We start from the raw sequence: 24,822 nt of genomic DNA, 5'->3' as shown, positions 1-24,822 counted from the left end.
ACAAGCTCAGACTAGCAGGGAAGAGGCACTTGCAGCTGCGGCCTCCTTCAGAGAAGACAGCCTTCAGATTGCGACTGACCCGTCTGAAGACAGCACCATCCATTCTGTCTCAGACCATAGTATCACACTGTTCCCATCAGTGACACCTCAAACAGCGGATGATTTGCTGGGATGAGCCGTATGATACGGCTTCCTTTGGCCTGCCACCGGGACACAGAAGCAGATGATGTTTGATAAGTACTTTTACAGCTGCATGTATCCTTTCTTTTACGCATTCTCATGATGTCGACTAATGATGTTGGTTTAAAGTAGGGTCTCGCGGGACTCAGAGTATATGACGCCGGCACCTGTACCTGCAGAGTGTGATAGATGGTACTGTTTGAGGCACTGCAGCAGCCGACGCCTGGTATTTGATTAAATGGACTAATGTAACACTTTCTCTTTAAGTGGCACTGATTGCTTTAAGTAATGTAAGAATAGTGAGACAGCCCCCTGGGTTCCGTAGAGCTCACAAGCTAATACCTGTTTGAAAGTACCATGGTAGGCCACAGCGACCACCCCCACAAAGCGTACGCACCGTATAAATGTAGCAATATTTGTATGATTAAGTTATAGGTTTGGCCCAGCTTAGTTCAATGGCTGAACCGTGTATTGACACTTCAGAGAGAATTTGGGGGTTCTGGCCCATGACTAGAGATTGGCTCCACATTATGTAGCACAGTATCTACGCTATTGATACACGCACCACTACTCCACTATGCTAGGCTCCTATAGTTTAATCACTTGGAATGTGCGGGGGCTCGGTTCTGTACACAAGGTGCATGAGCATCGACTTGGACGCAAGGCGCAGATAGTGTCCCTTTAAGAGTCACACCTCACCGAGTCAGAAGCCGGAAAAGTTTGCAAGAAATGGAGGGGACAGATCTTCTCTACTAACTATTCGGCCTTTGCAAGAGGGGCAACCATTTGGATCAGGCATGGAGTCCCATTTATTGAACTGGAACGGCATACCGATGACCAAGGTAGATACATAGTATTGCGCGAGACACTAGAGGGTTCGCCAGTGGTGTTGTGTAGCATCTATGCCCTAAACTTTGATCAAGACAAATATTTCAATAGATTGAGTACAGTGCTGACTGGGTGGTACATGTTCCCCATGGCTTCTGAGAGGTGACTGCAACTCGTGCTGGATGTATCGCTAGACGGATCACACCCTCCCCTAAATGGAGTAGGAAATATAAGGCAAGCTGAGGCCCTATGCAACTGGGCTGATGGGTGGGCACTGGGGGATGTATGGAGAATGATGTATCCAGCAAGTAAGGAATACTCCTTTTTCTCAACTGTCCACCAATTACATACACGCATTGATAGAATGTTTTGTTCCCTTAATATCGCAGCACAAGTGACTCATGCCACATATCTAGCGAAGACCTTCTCCGATCATAATCCCCTGGAGATCCACATTACATGGGGCAGAATACCCACATGGAAGCTATAGTCTCAGATGCTAGAGGATGCCCCCTTCTGCAGCACATTGTCCACGACTATCACAAGCTACTTTTTAGAAAACTGGAACACTGCTTTCTCTAACCTGATAGAGTGGGATGCGCTCAAAGTGGTGGTCAGGGATACTGCGATCGGTGCCACCATAGGGGCCAGGCAGGAAACACATAAAAGCCTTGTCAGAGTAGAAAACGCAATGAATGAGTTTGAGCAGGCAGCCACGAGCGACCCGGCCAAACATGCCCCATTACAGGAACTGCGCATACAGCATGCCGAATTGTTAGAAACCCTCAGGGTAATAGATCATAGAGGGTACACACAGCTGAAACACACTGAGGCTGATAAACACCTCCGATAATTCATAATGTTACTGTTCCAGGGATGGGGATGGCCTGCTTGCAACAGGATATAAATGGCGCATTTTGCAAGTAGTATAGCACTCTATACGGCGAACCCAGACACATTGACGCCTCACTAATTGACACATTTCTGAAGGGACTCCCTTATCCGAGGTTAACTGTGGAAACGCAGAAAAGCTTAACAGGTCCAATTACAAAAATGGAAATAAAGGCGGCCATCAAAGGGCTCCCACGAAATAAAGCTCCAGGCCTGGACAGCCTGCCGATAGATTTTTTTAACTTCTACTCTGAGGCTTCAATCCCTAAACTGGAGGAATTGCATAATAAAGCGCTAGAACTAGGACACCTTCCGCATACCGCAATGCAGGCGTTGGTGGTATCACTTCCCAAGCCGGACTGGGACAGCTCAGACCTCTCTGGCTAACGCTCACTTTCGCTCTTAGCAACAGAGTACAAGATCTTAAGTAAGATCCTAGCTAACCGACTTCTACCCCACTTAAACACATTAATACGCAGGGACCAGAGCAGGTTTCTACCAGTGCACAGCTCTTCGTTAAACATCAGGCGGCTACACCAGATCATGGCCACCACCCCTGAGGAGTATGGAGATGCTGGCTGCAAAGCACTAGACCGCGCCAAGCTTTTGATACTCTCACGTGGGGCTACATGTTCAAAGCCCTGGAAAAGTTTGAGTTGCCTCCTGAATACCTCGGTTGGGTTTGGCTGTTGTACACTAACCCTACTGCGAGAGCACGCACCAGCAGTCACATATCACAAGAATACACAGTAAACAGAGGCAGAAGACAGGGATGCTCCCTGTCCCCCTTGCTATTTGTACTGGCCATAGAGCCACTGGCACTTAAATTGCGACAGGTGGCTGGCCTGGCCTAGACAATACAACGCACTTGATCTCAGCCTATGCTGATGACATCATTATATACCTACGGGATCTCTCGGGTCTCTTGGAACCCTTTCCCGGTATTTTCCCCAGTTTTGAACAAGTTTCTGGTCTCGCCATTAATGAAGTGAAATCGAACACCTTTTTCTTGAATGAAGGCACCTTCCCGGATGAAATTAGCTTTGGTAGCTATATTATACCGGTGGCACATAGCACATTCAAATACCTAGGTATACATATATATATATATAGGTCTACTTGATAGCTATCTGATTAAAGCAAAACGCGCAGTGCGGTCGAGGGTCGCATTTTTGGCGTCATTGCCACAATCGGTAATGGGGCGGGTCGCCATATCCAAGATGGTGGTCCTTCGCCGATTGTTCTACTACTTCACTAATTTGCCAATATTTTTTTGGGGAAACAATTTTTATTGAAAGAAATGTACACCTTTTGTCAGTACAGGCTTCATCCTCACGACACATTTCGTTATCCAGATTATCATCTTACAACACTCTTAACAGTATTGTTCTGCCCTTGTGACTAACATGTTTACACATCCCGCAGTCTCTCCCATCTCCCCTCCCGTACTCTAGTCATGTTATCCCCTATAATGCAATGGTGCCCATCTTTTATTTGCTCAGCTCGGACTCTGAGGCCGACCGAGGGGGTTCACAGATATTACCTCTGAATGTGTTCCATTTTCCCCAAATCTGCTGCCATCTACGGGGGCACCCCCTGTTACTACACATCACCCTTTCCGCCGACATGGCCCCGTCTAGATCCCGGCACCACCTCGTGTGGGAGGGGGCTGACTGCGCCCCCCAATATTGTGCAATATTTCTTTTTGCTAATGCCAGACCGAGGGCCACCCAGGTTTGGTCGGCGCGGTTAAGATCCGTGGCGTCCCACACATTCAGCAGACACATCCGTGGCTCCGGGGGGACATCGTGACCGATCACCCGGGAGACTGTTGCCATGACCTCCCTCCAGTATAGGGCGATGTCGGGACATTCCCATATGGTATGGTAGAAGGTGCCTTGCAGGCCGCATCCCCGTAGGCAGAACGGAGTTACTGTAATTTGCCAATATTAATCCATGCCCCCGCCCCCCCTCATCCTCCATATTTCTTACTTTAGAAACGATACAGCTAGAGCTAGATCCACTTTGGAGAAATGGGCACCAGGGTATGAGTCTTAAAAAAATACAACTGGAAGGGAGGGCTGGGGGTCCCAAACTTTGTCAGTTGCAGTGGCTGTCCTACTGGACTGCGATCAGGAACCTGCAGGAAATAGGGTACACTACCCAGGACATCGATCGAGGGACACTTCATAAATTGTTACTGCCAAAAAGCAAACTTCCCCCTGCACACCACCACTACTTAAAACTTCGCTTCAGTGTTGGAAGAAAGCGTTGATGTACATGCCTGCGCTATTCCTTATGCTGGGATCATCCCGCTACGGGGGGATACCAATCCCTGGTGGAAGGCTCACAAAGCAGAGATTGCAGGCCTGGACAGAAATGGGAATTGATACTGTGGGAGCCCTATTTAGCGACAACACACTGCTAGATCACGAGAACTTCATGCGCATTGCAGGGACGCCTGGACACCTATACGCATGCTATGGTATTACATTATGTGAAGAAGACCTGGGCCCCTCAGCGAATGGAGCCTCTGCCGCATGAATTAGTCCGTACACTATACTACATGGGAGAGGTGCGACACGTTATAAAATGGTTATATACAGGTATCCGTGCTCTGGCGTCAATCCCCCTTACTGATTGGAGAGCGAAGTGGTCGGACGCTGCTGAGCGAGATATATCTGATAAGGCTTTGCCAAGTATACTGGAACATCCCAAAAGAGTATCCTGAAATGCAAAATTCAATTTCATACAGTGTATGATATTGCATAGGTCCTTCTTAACCTCACACCGCCTACACCGGATGTTCCCAGACACTCAACACCATTGCCCACGCTGTAGAGGCAGGTTTCACACATATGCTGTGGGCATGCCCGCACCTTAGAGAATATTGGGGGGGGGGGGGGGTGCGTGGCGCTGTGACTGAGGTCACACACCTGCAGATTGCAGACAATATAGAAGAATGCCTGTTAGGGCTCCTCAAGCGCACAAGCGCCCAGAAAGTCCAGCTTTGCTTTTTAGATCTTGCTCTGATATTAACAATAAGAGCCATAAGGATGAGATGGAAATCTGTGAGGTCCCCTGCACTATCTACATGGTATGAGGAGGTGGTTTGATGCAGTGCGCTGAAAGTGAGACAAGAAGTAGCCCGGGGGCTGCGCAAACACCCAATATCTAAACAGTGGGATGTCACACTGGGGAATTTTAGGGCAATAGACCTCAACCCGCAGCACGTCACCCCATTAACACCGTAACTAATCCCTTATACTGCAATAGACAGCGCAGTTAGAGGGCTAAAGAAAAACGCAAATCCCTGCACAGAGCAAAATAAAACAAAATAAAGTTAAAGGGAGCACCGTGCAACACCCAAATGTGCAATAGCTACTTCAGCATCTAGGTATGGTGGGCCAGACCACGGGTGGGGGGAGGTGGTAAGGGGAGTATTAGTTAGTGGTTATATTGATAGCCTTATCCTGTCTAGGACATTTTTTTAACTGTCACATTATACAAAATGGCATTGCAACAGTGTGAACTTTTGACGTGCTTATTGATCATAACCTCTTTTCCTGCAGTGCTTTTGGCAGAGGTGTGAGTTGTACTAAAGATCTCTGCCCATTATTCACCTGAGAGTGTTCACTACAGCTCTGACTCCCATCTCCTCTGTGCTGAGGTTTTCATTAGGAGTGCAGCCTTCTGTAGAAATATTTGTAAATACCTGATATGAGATGCCTGTCATCTGATTTGGTAATGACACATTTTTCAAAGGGGCAACCAGCGTTAGACTTGATAGAAGGGTGAATGACCCAGTGTTGAATTTGCTTGTAGTGCATGTATTGTCTCTCATGATTTCTGTACCCCTCCTTCAACTGTTTGAAGGACTAAATGCCCCCCATGTCATAGAATTCTCCCACTTCGATTGTAATTTGTGGTTTGCCACTGTATATACTTGTTACCCTTAAAGGCTGGGGAAAATTCTGGATTGCCAATTATGGGTGTCTGTGGAGAAGGTATAGAGGTTAGGCCACTGTAGACAGACACCCTGTCCCAGATACGAAATGTAGCTTTGAGGATCAATGATGTCTGCACCCTCAGGGGTCTATGTTTTATGGCCATCTAAGGAACCTTTTAGTTCTCCCATAGGGGAATTCCATGTGTAGTTATAGGCACTTGAATAGTCCCGCCCACATGCGGGGACCCTGAAGCATTTCTTGAGATAAATCTTCTTAAGTAGCTATTTTTTGCCTTTCTTCAGGAATGCCTGCAAAGACACTTAAGCGATAGAGAGACGATAATGCAGCCTAAATACATAGGCTAAACTGGCTGCATCTTCATCTTGAAGTAAAAAAAGGTAGCCAGAATATATTTTGTGCAATTTTTGTAGTTTTTAACTCACAGAAAAATGCCCTTCACAAAACTCCTTTTTTCATGATATAGATGAAAGGAGAGGACAGAATAGCCCCATAGGCTACCATATATGTCTTAAAAATAGAAGCTGTGTCTTTAAGAATACAGAGACCGCCAGTATCCCATCATGCACAGCCAGCGGCAGTTACTTCAGCTCTTTTTGAGGGTGATTAGAAGTGAATACATGTTCTATGTTATATATTTTTTTTAAATGCTCAAAATATAGTATACCGGCCACCTTTTTTCACTTCAAGATGAAGTTGTGGCCCGTGTAGCCTATTTATTTAGGCTGCATTATTGTCTCTCTATCTCTTAAGTGTCTTTGCAGGCCTTCCTGAAGATAGGCGAAAAATACCCACTTAAGAAGATCTATCTAAAGAAGTGCTCCAGGGTCTCCGCACTTATCATGGAAGTACCTGTACGAGAGAACTGGAGTTAAAGGTAAGAAATTGTTCCATATGGATTGGTTCATAGAGCATCAATGCTGCTCTGCTGATGTTCGGTGCCATTCAACTATATACCGAAGGTGTACAGCTGCTTAATGGTGTCATAGGTATGGGCCTTGCTTGTCTACTCTCCTCTGCAGCCACATAGGTTTGTCATTTTGGTAAGTGGGTCTTTATCCCTCCCCATCTCGAACTCTCAAGGAGTTTCTGTAATGATTCAATCATTCCCGGGGATAGCAGTAATGTCATCCCCTGCATTGTATATACGAGTTTTGGAAGAAGCGTGAGATTAAGCCCTGCAATTTACACCTACTAAAAGAGCTGTCCCATCTGCCAGCTCTGCAAGTCCATGTGGTCGGTTTTTAGGACGTCATTATAGTTCTCTGTGATTGTTTCATCAGTAATAGGACAGACCCTTATACCCAGATATTGGATGCTTGCTTGGACCCAAGTAAATAATTATAATCTCTGTAGATTGTTTTGGCTATCTCAGGTGCATCAAGGTTTAAGATTTGCCATTTTTGTGTGTGTATTTTAAATCCTGATGAAATGTCCCAATGTCATCTAGGAGTGGTAGGATAGCAGTCAAAATGGTTTTATCTGCATGTAAAGCTATTTTGTGTTCCAAATCACAAAAATCTGGGGAATAGATTTTATATTCTCTGCATGTGGTTCCATATATATGCAGAAAGCAACAGGGACAGAGGACAGCCTTGTCTCGCCCCTCTACTGACCCTTAATGAAACAGAGAGCTCTCGATTTGCACTCACCATAGCTGTGGGCTGTGAGTAACCACACACAACCCAAGACTTAAGTATGCCCGTAAAAAATATTGACATAAACGTTAAGAAGTGAGATGGGACCAATATAAAGCAACTGTGTAGGATCTTTCCCTGTTTTATGAATTAGTGTTAACGGCTTCCTGCAGTGCATGTTCATTTTAGGCTACATCCTATTAGGAGACGAGTGCACATTGTCCCAAAAGGCACAGTATATCTGGGGTTAATTTTCAAACAGTTATAGTCTATGCAAAACAGCCTCCACCAACATTTATGCAAGTTTTTCTCCATCTTTGAACATCTAGATGCACCTAGGTGCTAAGAGCACCAACAACCCTGTCACAATGTTATTTGTACCAGGGTTGTAAGTGCCCACTATTATGAAAGACTAGTGTGTGTGTTATGGGATCTGTACTTAGCTTTTAACTAGCGGCCCACTGATACAGAGCTTGTAGAGAAGGCATTCATATTTTTAGCTGAAATTGCATGTTTATTATGGCACGAGAGGCTACGTTTAGAGCCTGTGTATTGGCCAGTTCATGACAAGTGATTGGCTAAGGTACAAGGGTATACATATGTGGTAACTACGTGCCCAGTATTTTTGTGACCAGCAAAGAATCTTACGAACCAACCTATGTAGTAATATGTTGTAAATCCGACCTAGTTAATCAATATATATAATTTAAAAAAACACATTTTGCTGTGATTAGTCTGAGTGCTGAGGTTTTGGCGCTCAGCTAGGGAATGCGAGCCTGGGCATGTTCTCCACCCAGGCTGTACTGCAGCCTGGGTGGAGAACATGCAAAGTGCGCATAAATGTTTGGCCGACCTGAGAGGGCCGGCTAAACATTCATGCCCACTTACATAGTGCACACCTCTACTCCCCCTGCCCTGAGAGCAGAGCAGATCCGCCTGCCAAGGCGCCGCAGCAGGAACAAATGAAATAACTGCTACTTTCACCTTACCTGCCATCCAGGCCCCTCCACTTGGCCAACCTCAATCTAGCTGTCATTCCCCGGATCAAAAGGGAAAGAGCAGGAGGGTGCTCCTTCTAAGCCATGGCTCCGGCTTTATGTAACAAAGTGCCTCTTTACCTCAGGAATACCCAAAACCATCTCAGCTTCAGGAAATTACTTTAGACATGGCTCTTCACAGCTTAGTTTTCTTCATTATTAGAATCCTCCCTGTCTGTAACAGAATTTTATGAATACCATGTGTTCATGTTTTAGCCCTGAAAAGCCGCATTGCTAGGGCAGCTATGCTCTCTACAAGTATTTTTAACATAGCCTCTCTCCAGCCATCATTCAGTTCATCCATCGTATTCATACATCTGTCAATCTTTCCATCTTCTACCTCTCAATCGATCCATTCATCAGGCTTTTCTTCCAAATTCATTCTCTTCTGTATGCTTCTCCTGTCCCTTCATTTTTAGGTCTCGCCTTGGCAGCGCATGCGCTGTCTCAGCGAGACACAAAGTAATCTGTATATTGGCTTCAGCTCCGTGTAATTTCTCTGCCCCTCGTGATTGGTTTAAGTTTGGCATTGCTGTTCTTTTCTTGATTTCTGTTTGCTGTTGGTCCTATGGTAACTTCCGTGTAGTCCCGAGGCAGCGGCGCCTAACTACAGTTTCGCTCCGCTTGCACTTAATTGCGTGGAGTGTGCCATCTGGTTGGGGGCATGGCCCCCCTCCTCTCCCTCGTTCCGTGGGGCCGCTTGTTATATTTGGCCTCAAAATGGGGGCTTCTCTTGCGGCCGGCAGGGATCTTTATCTGTATGCAGCAGAGTGGTTCCGTCTGCCTGCTCAGATGTTTTGCCCAGAGCCGGCAAGCCGTGCCTCAGCCCAATCTGTCTTGTGCCTCCAGGCTAAGCCCCAGCAGGTAGGCCAGACGCCGCGCGGACACTATATTATTAAGAGCTGCATATTTATAACCTCGTCCCATTTAACCATTTTGTAATTTTATCACTTGTTCATTTGATCGGTTAATTTCACCGGTAGGATGTTCTGCTCATCGGCACTTTTCAGGCGGCTTTAATCACTTCTGCCTGACACCTTCCTGGGTCTGCCCCTCACATTCTTAATATATTAATACTTGCCTTGCAGGCGGCCCCAATTACGTTTGCCTGACACCGTACTGGGTCTGCCCCTCACGCGCTGAATATATGAATACTTGCTGTTTTTTACCCCAGACCACAGGAGCACACGTCTAACTCTGCGCTTTTGCATATGTCCTGTTTTTTCATACTCTATTAGGCGTTTTGAATATCGTGGTGTTTAAGCCTAATTTGTCCCATACATACAGTTGATCTGTTTATTTTGGGGTTTTACCCTAGATCATAAGAGTGCTTGCCATATACGTTGATGCCTCGGCTCGTGTTATGGCTCTTGGAGCCACGCTTTGGCTCATCTCTCCCTCAGCTCTGGTTATTAATTTGGTAGCTTGTCCACCTCTAGTGCACACCTGTGGGTTGATGCCGTCTTGGTTGGGGTGGACTTTTTACAGCATTAACACGACTAACAGGATGCAGTGCCTGGGGTTGCTCGTTGGGTTATTACTTGTGTGTAGACGGTATTGCATGCTTTCTCTGGCAAGCAGACACTGAAATCTACCAGACTCACTTAATTGACAATGAAAATGGACTGTATGTGAGTTTTTAGGACATGAGAACTGAGTAACTGCTCCTTGATTTATAACTTGCCCACATTTGTATGTCTTTCCTCTATCGCAGGTGTTGTCTAGTGTAATTTGTTTAAATCCTTGATGGAGTTCAGATAGGTAAATAACAATGTAGAGGCAAATATGTAAAAGTATAGAAGCGTTGGTTATGTGTAAAAATACAGACTATCTCACAACAGGCATCTTTGCTTGAAAACGGGCTAATTATTTTGTAACTAGTGGCACTTCCTGGGGCACAGGTGCAAGGAGTTGCCTGCAATATTCCACAGATGTCCTAACACATACACAAATAAAGATGTGGTTTCTTCACAAAGAAAAGTATGCATATCTCAAAATATATATCAGCAGGTTTAAAAGTACATTCAAGTCATGTAATGTTGTTGGCCAGCACCCCTACTTTAAACATTCTTCCAGCACCACTGCATGCCTCTGGATCGTCAATCTTTCACTCCTGCGCAGACTCTTCAGATCTATGTATGTGGCTAAGTGTATGTAGTGCACACCTATGGGTTTCCCTCTGCCAGTCCAGAGTGGACTCCTCAGATGTTAACTGTGACTGCTTATTACCCAGTGCATACCTGCTGGTTGGCATTGTTTGCTTCTGGATGGATATCAAGAGCTTTACCATGGCTATCTTAGACCTATGCACTCTTGGGGGTGCTCCTCTGCCGCTCAGGCAAAACATTTGTCCTGGCTAGGTTGGTAATCGAGTGCAGCAATTCTTCCACTGTGTCATTCCACTCTTCATGCATCGGCAACTAAATTATCGAAGTAACACAAGCGTGTCATCCACTACTCATCACACATGCTACTAAAACCCCTACTTAGACCACAATCTTGCTCTTCCACACTCCTCTTTCCTCCACTACTTGCTTTGGTAGTGCTACTTGAGTAAGGATAAGACACCACTGATTAAACAGGCATTTGCAATGCAATAGGTCTCGCATTACGCGAGTTTGAGCTATTGACATTTCAAATAACAATGACTTTTAAATAAAAGGCATTGTCATTTACATTGCCAATAGCTTAAACTCGTGTAAATGCGAGACCTATTGCATTGTAAATGCTTGTTATATTAGAGAGTTGAAGTAAAAAGTAAGTTAAAACACATCTGAGCCGTGTGTGCAGCCACATCCCTGGTCTATCTATGCCTGTCTTCTCTAGTCTTATTTTCGTCACCTGTCCCGGTGGCATCCATTGCTATCTTTCAAACTATTAGATTCCATTATGCCCTTGTAGGAGACAAATAGGCATATATACTACAAAAGAGCAGATGACGGAGAAAGAGACCAAGAGAGAGCAAACGAGCAAGAGAAAGAGCAGCCTCAAAGGGACGTCAGAAAGATATGCTATGGGAAAGAGGAACAAGCAGGCTGGGTGGAACAATAGTTAAACTGTTTGTAGAAGTAAGACCAGAGACAAATAATCTGCAATAGATAAAGAAGGGCCCTATTTTCAATGAGGGATAGACAGAAGGATAAGCATAAAGAGCCTGTGAATATAAGTGGAAAACAATAACGCAGGTCCTATGTAAAGGTAGAACAGAGTCTGAAAGTCTAATACATTAAGTAACTATGGGAAGAGAAACAGATCCTTTTTAAAGCTCAAACATAAAAGCAAAGATTCTGTTGTTAAGGGATGAAAGTCTCTCATACATGGAAGTGCTGGATGAAAGGGCTAGAAGATATATTGAGATGATGAATTAGGGATACAAAAGAGAAGCACTGAATATAGAAATGAGGAACATAGGCAGAAGGTCTGTGATAAATGGTGAAACAAACACAGTGAAGAATCATAGCATAGGGAGAGAATGGTCTATCTTACACGAATTAGCATGGTCAAGATCAAGAAGAGATTGACTAGAACTGGGGACAACATGAAAAATAGCCTCCACATAGGGCAAACAGGCAGAGGAACTAAGCAAATCACAGAGAGAAAGCGAGGCTGCAATAAGGACAAAAAGAAAAGATCGAGCCTGTGGAGAAGAGGTGGACACAGTCCTAATAAGGGGAACGACTGAGACTGTGATGAATGAAGCAATGGGGCCAGAAGGAGCAGACAGGGTAGTAATACCATGAATAATGAAAAGATAACTAAATGACAGAGGGAGAGACAATAAACACATAAAATATGAAGAGAAAACATAAAGCGAGGCTCTCTCTTTAGCATATAGGGCATACAAATAAGGAGACAATAAAAAACACAATGCTGTCAAGAAGAAAAGACAACTGTGATGGCGATACGATGCCTGTACATGCACTCTCCTCAGCTGCTTTCCGGTTATTCACTGGTAACAAACATGCCTTATCTCCTAGGTTACATACTGTGACATACTGAAAACGTAATTTACTTCAAAAAGATGATTGTTTTTCTGCAAGCATTGCTGCCAGACAATGGGTGAACTTTAATAGTACAAGTGTGCTTACATTATTCTTTCATATGTTGCAGGTGCAGATAAAGCAGCTTCTAGAGTGATGCAGGTAAGTTACTTACACTTGACAAAAAAATATTCTGTTTGGGAACCGAGGCAGCCTTTCAGTGTTTGCATTTAAAGCTCATCCTTCTATAATAAAGTGATCGAATCAAAAGCAATCGCAAGGCTCCTTTATCCAAAGCAATCACATTCAGCTTAAATCCATTACCTCTCCTTGTCTTTAATCATCGTGACAAAAAGTATTGAATATAAACAAATTTTTCTCTAATTAGAGCTAAACCATAAATAACAACAATGCTCTCTCAACAGTCTAAATAGCCAAAGTCCACCCCACAGCTCGAGATCTCCCATCTTTGGAGCTCCTTCTAACCTCTCTCTACTACTAATCTGATCAACATCCTCTACTCCAACCAACGCAACTTTTATGACAATGACAGTCTCTCCTCTTCCTTAAACCTCTTCTTCAATCTGTATTTACTCCCTCATCTGAACATTATCAGAACCTACCTTCTTACTGCTACACTACTGCCAAATTATTCTTTTACTTTAGAAACCCAACCTTGATCCTGAAGAGCTGGCAAATTATCTTTCTGTCACTCATTCCATGACAAAGTCCTGTAAAAAGCATCATGTAGGCCAACACATTTGGGTCCCAAACTACCAATCTGGTGTAGATGAGTGTATACTAATTAAAAATAATGCCTAATAATACGCCGGTACAACAGCCAAGCTTCTGAAAAGACTTCAGCGTATCCAGAACGCCTCCGCCCGTCTCATCCTGGACGCCCCCCGACGCAGCCACATCTCGAGCCACCTGAGAGACCTGCACTGGCTCCCTGTCAACAAGAGGATCACGTTCAGACTCCTCACCCACGCACACAAATCCCTCCACGACCTGGGCCCAAGGTACCTCAACGACCGCCTGACCTTCTACACGCCCACCCGACAGCTACGATCCGCGAACCTCGCCCTCGCCGTCGTCCCTCGCATCCAGAGAGCCACCGCCGGAGGAAGATCCTTCTCCTACCTAGCGGCCAAGACATGGAACTCCCTGCCCGTCCACCTGCGGCTGACCCAGGACCACTTCGCCTTCAGGAAACAGCTCAAGACCTGGCTGTTCGAGCAGTAGCAGACCCCCTCCCCCAAGCGCCTTGAGACCCTTCCGGGTGAGTAGTGCGCGATATAAATTCCATGATTGATTGATTGATTGAATTTAGACATGGTTTAGTTAGTAAGGCTAGGCCTCAATTGGCTGGCATTGATAGCTTTTATTTTATTTAATGAGCGCAAGCCTTTCTCTCCCTTTGTATGCTTGTCTGTTTTCCAGTTTCAGGAAAGTCACTGAAAAGAAGCCTCATATTTATGTTCTGTCAAAAAAGCAATGTTCAAAGTATGGGGGGCATGGAATAAGCATCAAGGGGGTATATGTGAGCCGCCACCAACGCTTGATGATGAAACCCTTGACGCGGACTGAGTTGCAAGACTTTATGATGTACATATGGGGCGTGGCTGTCGGATTTGGGCGAATGTGTGGGGGTGATGTTGGGTGGTTGGGGGTTGGGCCACTTGTGATCTTGTTATATGCTGAAAAACGAATGCGTAATCAACCGCAAATGCAATGTACTGTGTTGAAAGAAAACAATAAAAATCTTCCCAAACAAAAAAGCAATGTTCAGGATGTTCCTTTATTGTACGACTTTTCAATGTTTTCTGCTGACACTCTTTGAATGTCATTTATTAGTTGAACAAGTCATTGTATTCAAAGTGAAATAAAATGTTAGTTTGTTCCATTAATTAGTTATACAAAGGCTGTCCAATAGAATGTATTTGGAAATGTGTGTCTCTAAAAGTATTGTTTTTACCAGAAAATTGACTGACTGTGCGTTTGCAATATTGCTTGTGATGTCATGTCATGCTATGTCAACGGTGTGTCTTCTGTACTCTGCAACCTTATAAAACTACTGTATTTCGGATAAGAGCCAATTCTGTTTTGAGCTTTCTATCTGAGCAAAGTCTATGATAGTCTGTTAATTGATACAATACTTAATCTTTAGGCTTACTTCTTTGGAAGCAGATTCGATGTCAGTCGGTCTATTGACTTTCTACTTATTTCTTCCAATGGGGTTTCTTCAGAAGTTGACCTAATGTTAAGCCTCTCACAGAATATTGTTTTAACTATTTTGATTGAGACTAATTTCAAATAAAGTCACTAAATACTTTTTGCTTTCAGTAATGAGTATATTTGTTAATAAACCCATTAGGTTTTAAACTGGAATCTTGGTCTCACACAAGTTTGAAGTTTGATTATTAGCTTTGGACTAGTCTAACAAAGACTCATGGGGGGTCTTACGAAGACTCAGTTCCGATCTTGCACGTTAACCCCCTTAATTGGTTCATTAGAATGTAATCACTGGTTTTTGTTCAGACTATAGCAATGAAGTGTTAAACATTAAGCACAGGGTGAAAACCCTCAAACCACAAAGGTGATGCCTGTCCTCTTGACCACCTAGATTTATCTGCTGCATTCAGTACCATTTATCATTAAATTCTGCTTGACATTCTGATGGTGTATGGGCATCCTGGCATGGTCCTCAATTGGGTGGCCTACTTATGCTCTAACCAGCACCTATATGTTCAACCTAAATAATATGCACACAGTCTCATATGAGTCCTCCAGGACTCTCTTTTAGCCCCCATGATCTTCAACTTTTGCATGTAGCCCTTTGGTAGACTCGTTACCTCTCTTAGCATATCCCTCTATTGTGTGTTGATGACAAACATCTTTACCTCAAAGTGTAATCTACTGTGGATGTCCAAAGCTGTAATTGTGTTTGCAATTGTTTAATCTTAAACTTCTATGGCCTATCTCAAATTAAAATAACAGTTGAAAAATATATTAATAGATCATAGCTAGCATATCTATCCCATACTGCTTCTCTCTTTCCTTTTCATCATGCGCAAAATCTCCAAGCTTTCACATTGATTTTTGTATCTCTCCCTCAGCAAAAAATACCCGAACTTCCTCATTCTAAATCAGCCTTTTCTGCACGTGTAAACCATTTATTCTTCCTGCTGCTGATTTGAAGCAATACATTTTTAATCAGCCTCTTCAGTGCTGCTCTCCTTCCTCTCAAAACTGCCGTGCATGCATTGGCTTAATGCTGGTGAACGTAAATCTGATCACATTACCTTCAACCCTTTTGAATCGTTGTCTTTACTGGATACCCCTCAAAGCGTGTATTTATTAATTTTAAATCTATGTGCATCATTCTCAAGTTTCCACACACTAAGAAGGGGTGAGAGGCAAATCTCTCTACTCCAGCCTCCCCAATCATATAGCACTTACACATCAGGAGGAGTAGCGAGCAGTGTTGAAAAGGTGGCACATGCTCTGTAAGAAAATACTGCCCACACTCACAAAGTTGAGACATGCTTCATCATTGGGCTTGCTTACAATACACCACTGTGCGGACCAACACCTGGGGTGGAGCATAAGGGAGGGGAAGGCAAAACACACATAAAAAAGAAATGATATCTCAATATGCTTTGGGATCACCAACAGAAAGTGCAGTAAAGAAATAAAACTAGCTTGGTGGTGTCTTTGTGCAACAATTTATTCCTAGACCCACCGTCTAGGTCTAAAAACATGAAGGATGGTGGTGATAGGAGAAGTTTTAAGAGTCCCTGCACCTCTTATAGATTTCATTGTAATCTCTCTTTTGCGAACATCCTCCTCGCTGTTAATACAGTATTTATTGTTTATTTACATAAACAATGCCATCTAGTACGAACTAAATGGGCTCATCTGTTTCTTGAGTGCAGCCACCTGTCGATGCAGTAATTTCCACTACTCGCCTAATTTTGGAGCTATGTGGTCGGTACCTCTATGTATGCCACTGATCATCTGAAGAACACTACTCATTTATGTTGTCCTTGCTGTATTATAACAAACGCAAAAACAACAATTGATGGACAGAATGCAGAACAATCTCATACATTCACCACAGTACAGAGATCTGGGCCTAAATCCATCGTTTTTTTGCTCACCATTCCAGTTTGGACCCAGCCATATGCAAATCAGTCTTGTCCCTGCTCCCAATGGGAACAGTCCAGCCCGAACTGCCAGGCCAGGTCCTCCCTGGACTGGAAACAAGCATCCTAGGACCGGTTTCGGGCTTTCAGCCCTCATCAGCCAGGATAGCTTGACTCCAGTGGCATGGAGAGCAAAGGACCCACGTCTGGGCATACCCATCCTACTCGGGGTGACAAATGCAAAAACAACAATTGATGGACAGAATGCAGAACAATGTCATACATTCACCCCAGTACAGAGATCTGGGCCTAAATCCATCGTTTTTTTGCTCACCATGCCATTCCTGTTTGGACCCAGCCATACGCAAATCAGTCTTGACCCTGCACCCAATGGGAACAGTCCAGCCCGAACTGCCAGGCCAGGTCCTCCCTGGACTGGAAACAAGCATCCTCGGACCGGTTTCGGGCTTTCAGCCCTCATCAGCCAGGATAGTATTGTAACAAACAGCAGGTATCTTACTATTTCAAGAATGGATCTCTGGCTAAGTCGATCTGAATCTTTTTATCTACAATTTTTCTGTTTGCATACGTATATAGTAACTTTTTAAATCCAAGGTTTCCTTTAATTGTTCAATTACCTAAAGGCTCTGCTTTGCCTAGTTAAACAATTCTATGTGCCTGTTTTAAAAAATGGGCAAAGCCATAATAGTGAATTTTTCAATACAATTCGCTGTTACTTGAGTAATTAACAGCTGTCCACATCGAGTCTTGCGTGTAAAACGTTCCATTTATTAATTTTTAACTAGCATTTGGACTATATCAGTCTCATACTCTACTTGACTCAATTTATAAATATTTCTTCTTTTCCTCCATTTTAACTTAAACGCATACTTGTGAACCCAGCGTGAGCAACCACTATTAAAACTCGGTGCATACTGAGATGGCAAAGGTGAACGTCTCCACTTTAAATGGACATCTTCCTTAAAATTTTAATGACTGCTTTCTGTGATAATTTGTTTGAGACTTGCCATTTTTCTTGATAAAACCACTTAAACAAATGAACTTATACAGTGAATTTCATATCAGGAGTTATGCATCTTGAAACTCACACATCTAATCCCACCTTAGATCCTCTTCAGCCTCTTGTCACTTCTTGAGCAAACTGCTCCATAAATATGTGGCCCGTCTGTTCTCTCCCACCAGTTGGACTAATTTCCCTGCCTCAAGAAGGCCATCTAGTCCATCTCATCACTTGACTCACTCACCAGACCTGCCACCAAAAGGAGCAGGGGGTGGGAGGCTCCTAAACTGAACACACTTTCTTACATCTCTTATTAGATGTAATTTATTCATTATTTATATATTTATTTTGGAGTTTTATATAGCGCTAGCCAGACCCTAAGGTATCGGAGCCCTTTACAACATTTGTCGTATGACAGTCAAGAATACAAAGAGTGGTACAGTAAACAGTGTTCAATGATGGCTCATTGATCGGTATAAGTCACGTAGCATTCAAATGGAGAGCAGTAGTGGTGGTGGAAATAGTAAGGGGGAGTAATGTGCAGGACAAGAGGAAGAAGCTGTAAGGAGTAGTTCTTATCGTAGTGACTGGATCCACAGTTGGTGGCGGATCGTTATTGTAGGTCCGTTATCACTTTGTGAGAGCTCGATTGAGGAAGAGCACTTTGAGCTGGGTTTTGAATTCTTTGAAGGACGGGTTAGTCCTGATATGTATAGGGATGGCATTCCAAATTTTGGGTGCATTTCCGGAGAAAGACCGAGATAAGGTCTTTTGTTTGCGGGTTTTCGGGGCGATGAGTAGCAGAGTATTGGTGCTCCTGAGGTTTCTGGTCTGTCCTGCTTTGTTGAGTTTGGCTGCTAGGTAGGTGGGTTTACCAGTGTGCAGAGCTTTGTTGGTGAGACAGGCAGTTCTGAAGTTAGCACGCATTTCTTTTGGGAGCCAATGAAGTTCTTTGAGAGCGGGGGAGATATTTCTTTACTCCATTTATCATTCTGGCTGCTGCATTTAGGGTTGCTCTAAGAGGAGCAAGGTGTAGTTTAGCCGTGCCAGTGAGGATGGCATTCCTGTAGTCTAACCTGGATTACACGAGGGATGGCGTGACATTTGGAGGGATGAGGGGTTTGATTTTGTTTAGTAGTTTTAAGTTGAAAAAGGCACATCTTGCAGTGTTCTTGATGTGTTTGACCATGTCTAGGTTTGGGTCTAGAGTGATTCCCAATGACTTCACGGAGTCTGCCAGGATGTGAGTGCAGTTGAGAGCATCAATAGACTTTATCCATTCCGTGATTCGGGGGGTCTGCTCTTTGTTGGCTATGAGGAGGATTTCCGTTTTGTCTTGGTTGAGTTTCAGATGGTTTTGTGACAGCCATTTTTGGACTTCTATTAGGGTGTCATTGAGTCTTTGCATGTCCCCTATGGTGGAGGTTTCGCGGTAGATCTGGGTGTCATTCGCATAGAGGTGGAAGGGAATATTGACTTTTTTGAGGATGATGGTTAGTGGCTCCATGTAAATGTTAAAAAGTGCGGGTGAGAGAACTGAACCTTGGGGAACGCCTCTAATTATAGGGTGTAGGTCGGACGTGAAGTTTCTGACTTTTATTCTTTGAGAGCAGTTATGCAGGAAGGAGGTGAACCATTGTAAGACCACCCCTTCTGCTCCTACCCTTTCTCGGAGTACGTTGATGAGTAGTTTGTGGTCACCGTGTCAAAGGCCGCCAAAAGGTCCAGCAGTATAAGTAGACAACAGCGGTCCTTGTCCAGTGATTTGTGGACGTCTAAGGTTTTTTTTTTTGTAGCATCATCTTTGTAGTTAAGAAGAATGGTAATGGTCTGAGATGAGCAATCAGAATCAAGGAGTTCAACAGTTGGCTGGTATACAGATATATCAGGATGGAAGGAAAGCGTATGTTACCTGTGGGGTAAGAACAGCGTTGTAAACGCGGTTTCCCCTCCATTACTCATAGAATATCTTCCATGGCCCAGCAGGTTAATTTTGGTTGCGTGAAAAAGGTGGGAGCATCTGCTGTGCCTTTGGGAACCATCAGTGACTTTCTGACCAGAATAACTCTACCACAGATTTCACCAGAGTGCAGGGAGGTACTCAACCGGCAGATCACCATTTTTGAGGTACAGAAGGCTATTTGTGCACTTGCCAGCAGCAAAACCCCTGGGCCAGATGGCTTACTGGCTGAATTTTATAAAGTATATACATCATGGCTGGCACCCTGTCTGAAACCTTTATATGGCACCGCCCTTACTGCGTTGACCTTGCCGCCTACATAAGACCTTCTTATTTTGTTGCCTAAACCAGATTGAGACACGATTGAGCTGGAATCCTTTAGACCTCTTGCACTGTTGAATACAGATTACAAAGTCCTGGTGGACCACCTAGCCCCCTTGATACCACAACGAGTGCACTTGGAACAAAACAGTTTTGTACCTGACAGAAATAGCTCCTTGAATCTCCAACGTTTTTGTTATTTTATTATTGCACATGCCCCACAGCAATATCCCCACTTGTGATGCTTAGTTCTGTACTTGCTTCACGTTTTTGCTTCTTTTGAGTGGCCCTTTCCATTTGAAGTACTCACCCTGTATGGACTGGGATCCCGCTTCCTCCAACTGGTCAAATTATTGTACACCAATCCCTAGGCTAGAGTTAAAATTGGCTGCCATATCTCGGATCACATCCCAATAAAATGGGAGACTTGCCAGGGATGCCTATTGTTTTCCCTATTGATTTCTTTGGCACTGGAACCTTTAGCTCTCGATCTGCGCACCGAGAGCCAACATTGGGGTATTCCCTTGGGGGATGGTACGCACTCGGCCTTCCTTTATGCAGACAATATGTTGCTCTAAATGACGTTTGGTATATACCTTTCACTATCGCTAGCCTACTGACTTTGCCCCCAACTCTGGCTTTAGAGTCAGCTGGATCAAATCATTGCCTCATCTCTTTCAACACTCATACTTTAGACCTGCTGTACAGGGTGAATGGCATCAACTTGCTGTGTACATTTTGCTTTTTAGGGATACATATTTACCACATGCCGGAGGACCGTCCGGAAATTTTTCTGGTTTGTTTTGTCTCTGCATTACATGCACAGATGTCGTTTTGGCAGACTCTACCTCTGATCGCGATGTCATATATTACTTCTGTACTGTTTATGAATGCTCATTTGAACACTACTTCTATGCACATCTTCTTGTAATATGACAACTATACTGTGGTGGACTATAAAAAAGCCAATACAAAGTATTTAAAAAACGAAAACATAAAGATGGAGGATGACTACTAAAAGCAGGTCACTAGGAACAGAATTTGCCAGTAGTTGTGGTAAATGCCTGCACAAGAGTAGTTCCCATTGTTTCCTATCGCTGACACCTTCTTGAGGTGGTTGCACAAGATTTGCAAATCTTGGCGGCCCTTTTCTGATCTCAGCACTATAAACGCCCCACATTGGAAACCCACGCCTTGGTAAGCAATAGAGATGTGGAGGAAAAGCAAGGTCTTTGCTGTCAACTGCTAATAATCCAGAGCCTGTTTCTGACACAGTGCTCTCCTGCATACTTGCACTCAAGGTGCAAATATGCAAGGAGAAAGAAGAGACAAATAAGTACGACCAAAGGTTGAGATAGGTTTATTTTGACAAGGGCCATATAAGAGGGTACCAATTATAGCAATTTGATTAAAAGACCGAATAGGACACTGCTGCGATGAAGATTGATTTATTTGGAACCTAGTGACTTTACCAAACAATATTAGTTTATGGAAATTTTTGTTCAAATTGATATGTCTTTCTAAAAGTGTACAAACGCAGAAAAGAGAGCCCTAGAGAAGGTAATATGAGAGACTACATCTCTGTGACTTTAAAACTGAGTCAAGTTAAAAGATTTAAGTAAGAACAATACAACAAGAATATGTTATGTTAATAAACCTACAATGTTAACTTGAAGAATGTAACCAGGTTTCAAGAACCCCCACCCCCAAGTAAAACTGCATCAGTACTAGAAAAAGACAATGTGCTTCATTTTATCTGCCCACTAAATAAAAGCACAACATATTACTTACCTGCATTTTCACAAGAGAAAATCAAGGTATCTCTGGGTGCTAATGTGTTTTGGAAATAAACTGAATTGTTTTATGAGTATCAGTGATATTATACGTTGTGTGGTTGTTTCATTCAGTGCATCATATGAGATACTGCCCCTACAATAACAGGTAGTTCGAAATAAAGAGGAATTTGTCTGTCATGTAATCATCATGTCAGAATTCTTTTTCTGTCTCTCTCCCCATTCCCCTCTCTACAACACTGTTCTAGAGTGTATGCAAATCGCTCGTTCTGGAAAGGGTTGTTTGGAGGAGGTGGTCCTGCATCACTCCCGCTGGTCAGCTACTACGAGGACTCTTTTGAACAAATCGTGATTGACATAACCAGATTTGACATACCTGAACTATGCATACCTCTGTGAACCCCATCAAAGGGGGAGTCATATGTTACCTGTTCAGCTGGAATTCCTGAAATGGCAGCCAAAGTTGGATGTAGTCCCCATGAGGCAAATGGATGTCTTGGAATTTCCAATCAACTCTGTGTCACTAAAGCTTCCACTTCCCAATGCCATGATGACGTCCGTATAAAGAAGAACGAGCTAAGACAATGTGTCTTTCTCTTAGCTAGCCGGCATAGTGGGCCTACTGGCCCCGTTTATTCAGCCAATATTCCTAGGTCCTTTTACATTATTAGCTCTCTCCAGAGGCTCAGGATCCTATACTTGCAGAAAGGTCTGTGGTCCTCAGAAGTAATGTACCTATTGGAGGATGTGAGTATTGAGATTCATTAGTTGCTGGACAACGTGGAGGCCTGGAACAGCCGGTTGATCTTCGGTTCAGTGTCTGATATCATTATCTTGTCTATTGCTGTGCGCGTCCGCTGTGGAGCTTGGTGTCGAGAACTGTCTTCTGAATGCAGGTTGTCTGGAGACAAGTTGTGCCTCCACATAAGGTTTCTGGAGCTGTTGCTGAGATCTTTTATGATCCTCAGCGTCGTCAAGGAAAACATAAGAAACCATGTCCACCTCTGTATGGACAATATGTTGGATGTCCAATTAATCAACAGGCTTATCAGAACGAAGGTGGTTTGCCTGGAATGGGAGGAAACTCTCAGTGGCGGCTTCTGAGTACTGCCAGAAGTTTTCACTGACTGGTCATGCGGAATTCAGAGGAAGTGTGCATCTGCACTTTTACTCATATCTAGGACGTGACTGATCCACTTTTCATCATGTTGCTTTATTTTATAGTTGCACAGCGATGAGAGAATTTTGTTCATTGGACTACCCTATTGTCTCTACAATAGCAGGACTAGATGCAATGGTTGTGATGGTTTAAAAAATGACTTGCATACAGAGAGGCTACATCTGAGACTAGTTGAAGATAAAACTTTTCAATGACTAGTTTGAAGTTCTTAAGATATCAAATCTGCCCCTCATAAATAAAGACCTTAAAAGCCCTGGTTACCTTTGGGGAGTGAGCACGAAAACAAAAGAGGTCTACACTAGCTACCTACATCACACAGCTCACTAATTTAAATGTTGGAGAAGATGCCACTGCAAATGGCTTCTTGAGGGAAATCAACAACTGACCTCTCAGACTTAGGTCAGCTATTGCGTTCTTACTTCCTGAGGCCAACTTGGGACACTCCTCAAAAGTAGATTATTACATTAGCTGTGTATTAAACTGTGTTTCCTCAAAACCATAAACATCAACCCCACTGTGGTAAAAGACCTATCGGACAACACATTGGCACCCAACACTTTCCCACAAAATATTAAGCAAAGCAACATGATGAGTTTCACAAACAGCTGCTTTTGAAATACATTTTAATTGTTGAGCTACTCTTCAAAAAGATTTAATACCTTTTTGATGCCCCATACATTAGTAATACACTCAGGAGATATCACCATCCAAATTCTCTTCATTAACATACACATCAACAGTTGTTCCAAAGCAGCTTGTTTGCTAGCAGAATATGACTTGCTAGAACTGCTGAGTGATATGAGTTTACCTTATGGTACTTACCTTAACCCACCAACATGAACAAAAAATTCAGAACCTTAACAACTTTTGCCACCACAGGATCGAAGTTAATTCACAAACACCAAATACACTAGGCACTCTAGATGGATCTATTTTACTTGTGTGTGTCTGGTGCCCAGGACTAGTCGATGAAGAAAGCAGCTTGCTATAAAGTCCCCAGAAACTTGCCATGTGGCAAAGCTGCCCTTCATGCATCATGGAATGTAACTCCCTTGAGGACCTAGAAGTAGCTCCAGGAAAGAAAAAAAAGGGGAACTGGGAAGTCCATAGAGAGTTCCAGGTGAACACACGGAACAGGTGAACCAAACAAGCAACCTCCAGAGTAGAATCACAAGGATCACATTTTCTGACTCTCTCCTACCCTGAGCTGTTACCATCTGTATCGTAATGTGGAAAAGGCATGGGTTGCAGTTGGTTCATGCACCAATCATAATGGAATGCATCCTTTATATTTGTCGGTGGTGAACAATTACTGATGTCTTATCCAATCAGGATCCTAGTTTGCTGCAATTTTCCGAGCTTGTGAGCACCCAACAGCATAAGCCCGTGAGCCTACGTCGTAATTTTTGAGGTGGGACTTCATGTTTTCAGCCACCAGTCTTCTATTTCAGGGTCCCCAAGTTGTTTACTATATGTCAATACTTGATTTGACCATAATGCAGTTTTATCAATATTCGACAGAAATGTCTCGCAAAAAAATATTGAGGACACGAACATCAATTTTACATACTTTGTATGTCAAGTCAAAAATATGGACAACAAAAATCTAGAAAATCAATGTGCTTAAAAAATGAATAAGTATATTAAGTTTTAACTAGTATACACTATATTAAATTAAAAACATATATTAACTTTACAAAATATTAGTATTAAAAACTACTTTATAAAAGTATATAAAATATTTATAACTTACAAATAAAATTAGATAATTTAAAATAATTGCTAAAAAAATAATAAACACAATATTTTAGATAATAAAAATTAATATTTACACAAAAATATTCAAACAAATACTAATATAAATGCATTATAATACCA

The 24,822-nt window shown here is 43.2% G+C and overlaps 1 protein-coding gene across 3 annotated transcripts in view; it reads left to right on the top strand.

The window, feature by feature from the left end:
• Positions 1-24,822, top strand: part of EDA (ectodysplasin A) — a 1,792,848-nt gene that overhangs the window by 1,495,936 nt on the left and 272,090 nt on the right. For all 3 annotated transcript variants that reach the window (XM_085608342.1, XM_085608341.1, XM_085608340.1), the window contains exon 5: positions 12,652-12,683. In XM_085608342.1, the coding sequence (XP_085464468.1) occupies positions 12,652-12,683 (32 nt within the window). The remainder of the gene's footprint in view (positions 1-12,651; positions 12,684-24,822) is intronic.

The sequence above is a fragment of the Triturus cristatus genome, chromosome 5_2 (assembly GCF_964204655.1).
Source record: "Triturus cristatus chromosome 5_2, aTriCri1.1, whole genome shotgun sequence".
Classification (NCBI taxonomy): domain Eukaryota; kingdom Metazoa; phylum Chordata; class Amphibia; order Caudata; family Salamandridae; genus Triturus; species Triturus cristatus.
The sequence above is the reverse complement of the archived record's forward strand: the minus strand, read 5'-3'. Positions and strand labels throughout refer to the sequence as shown.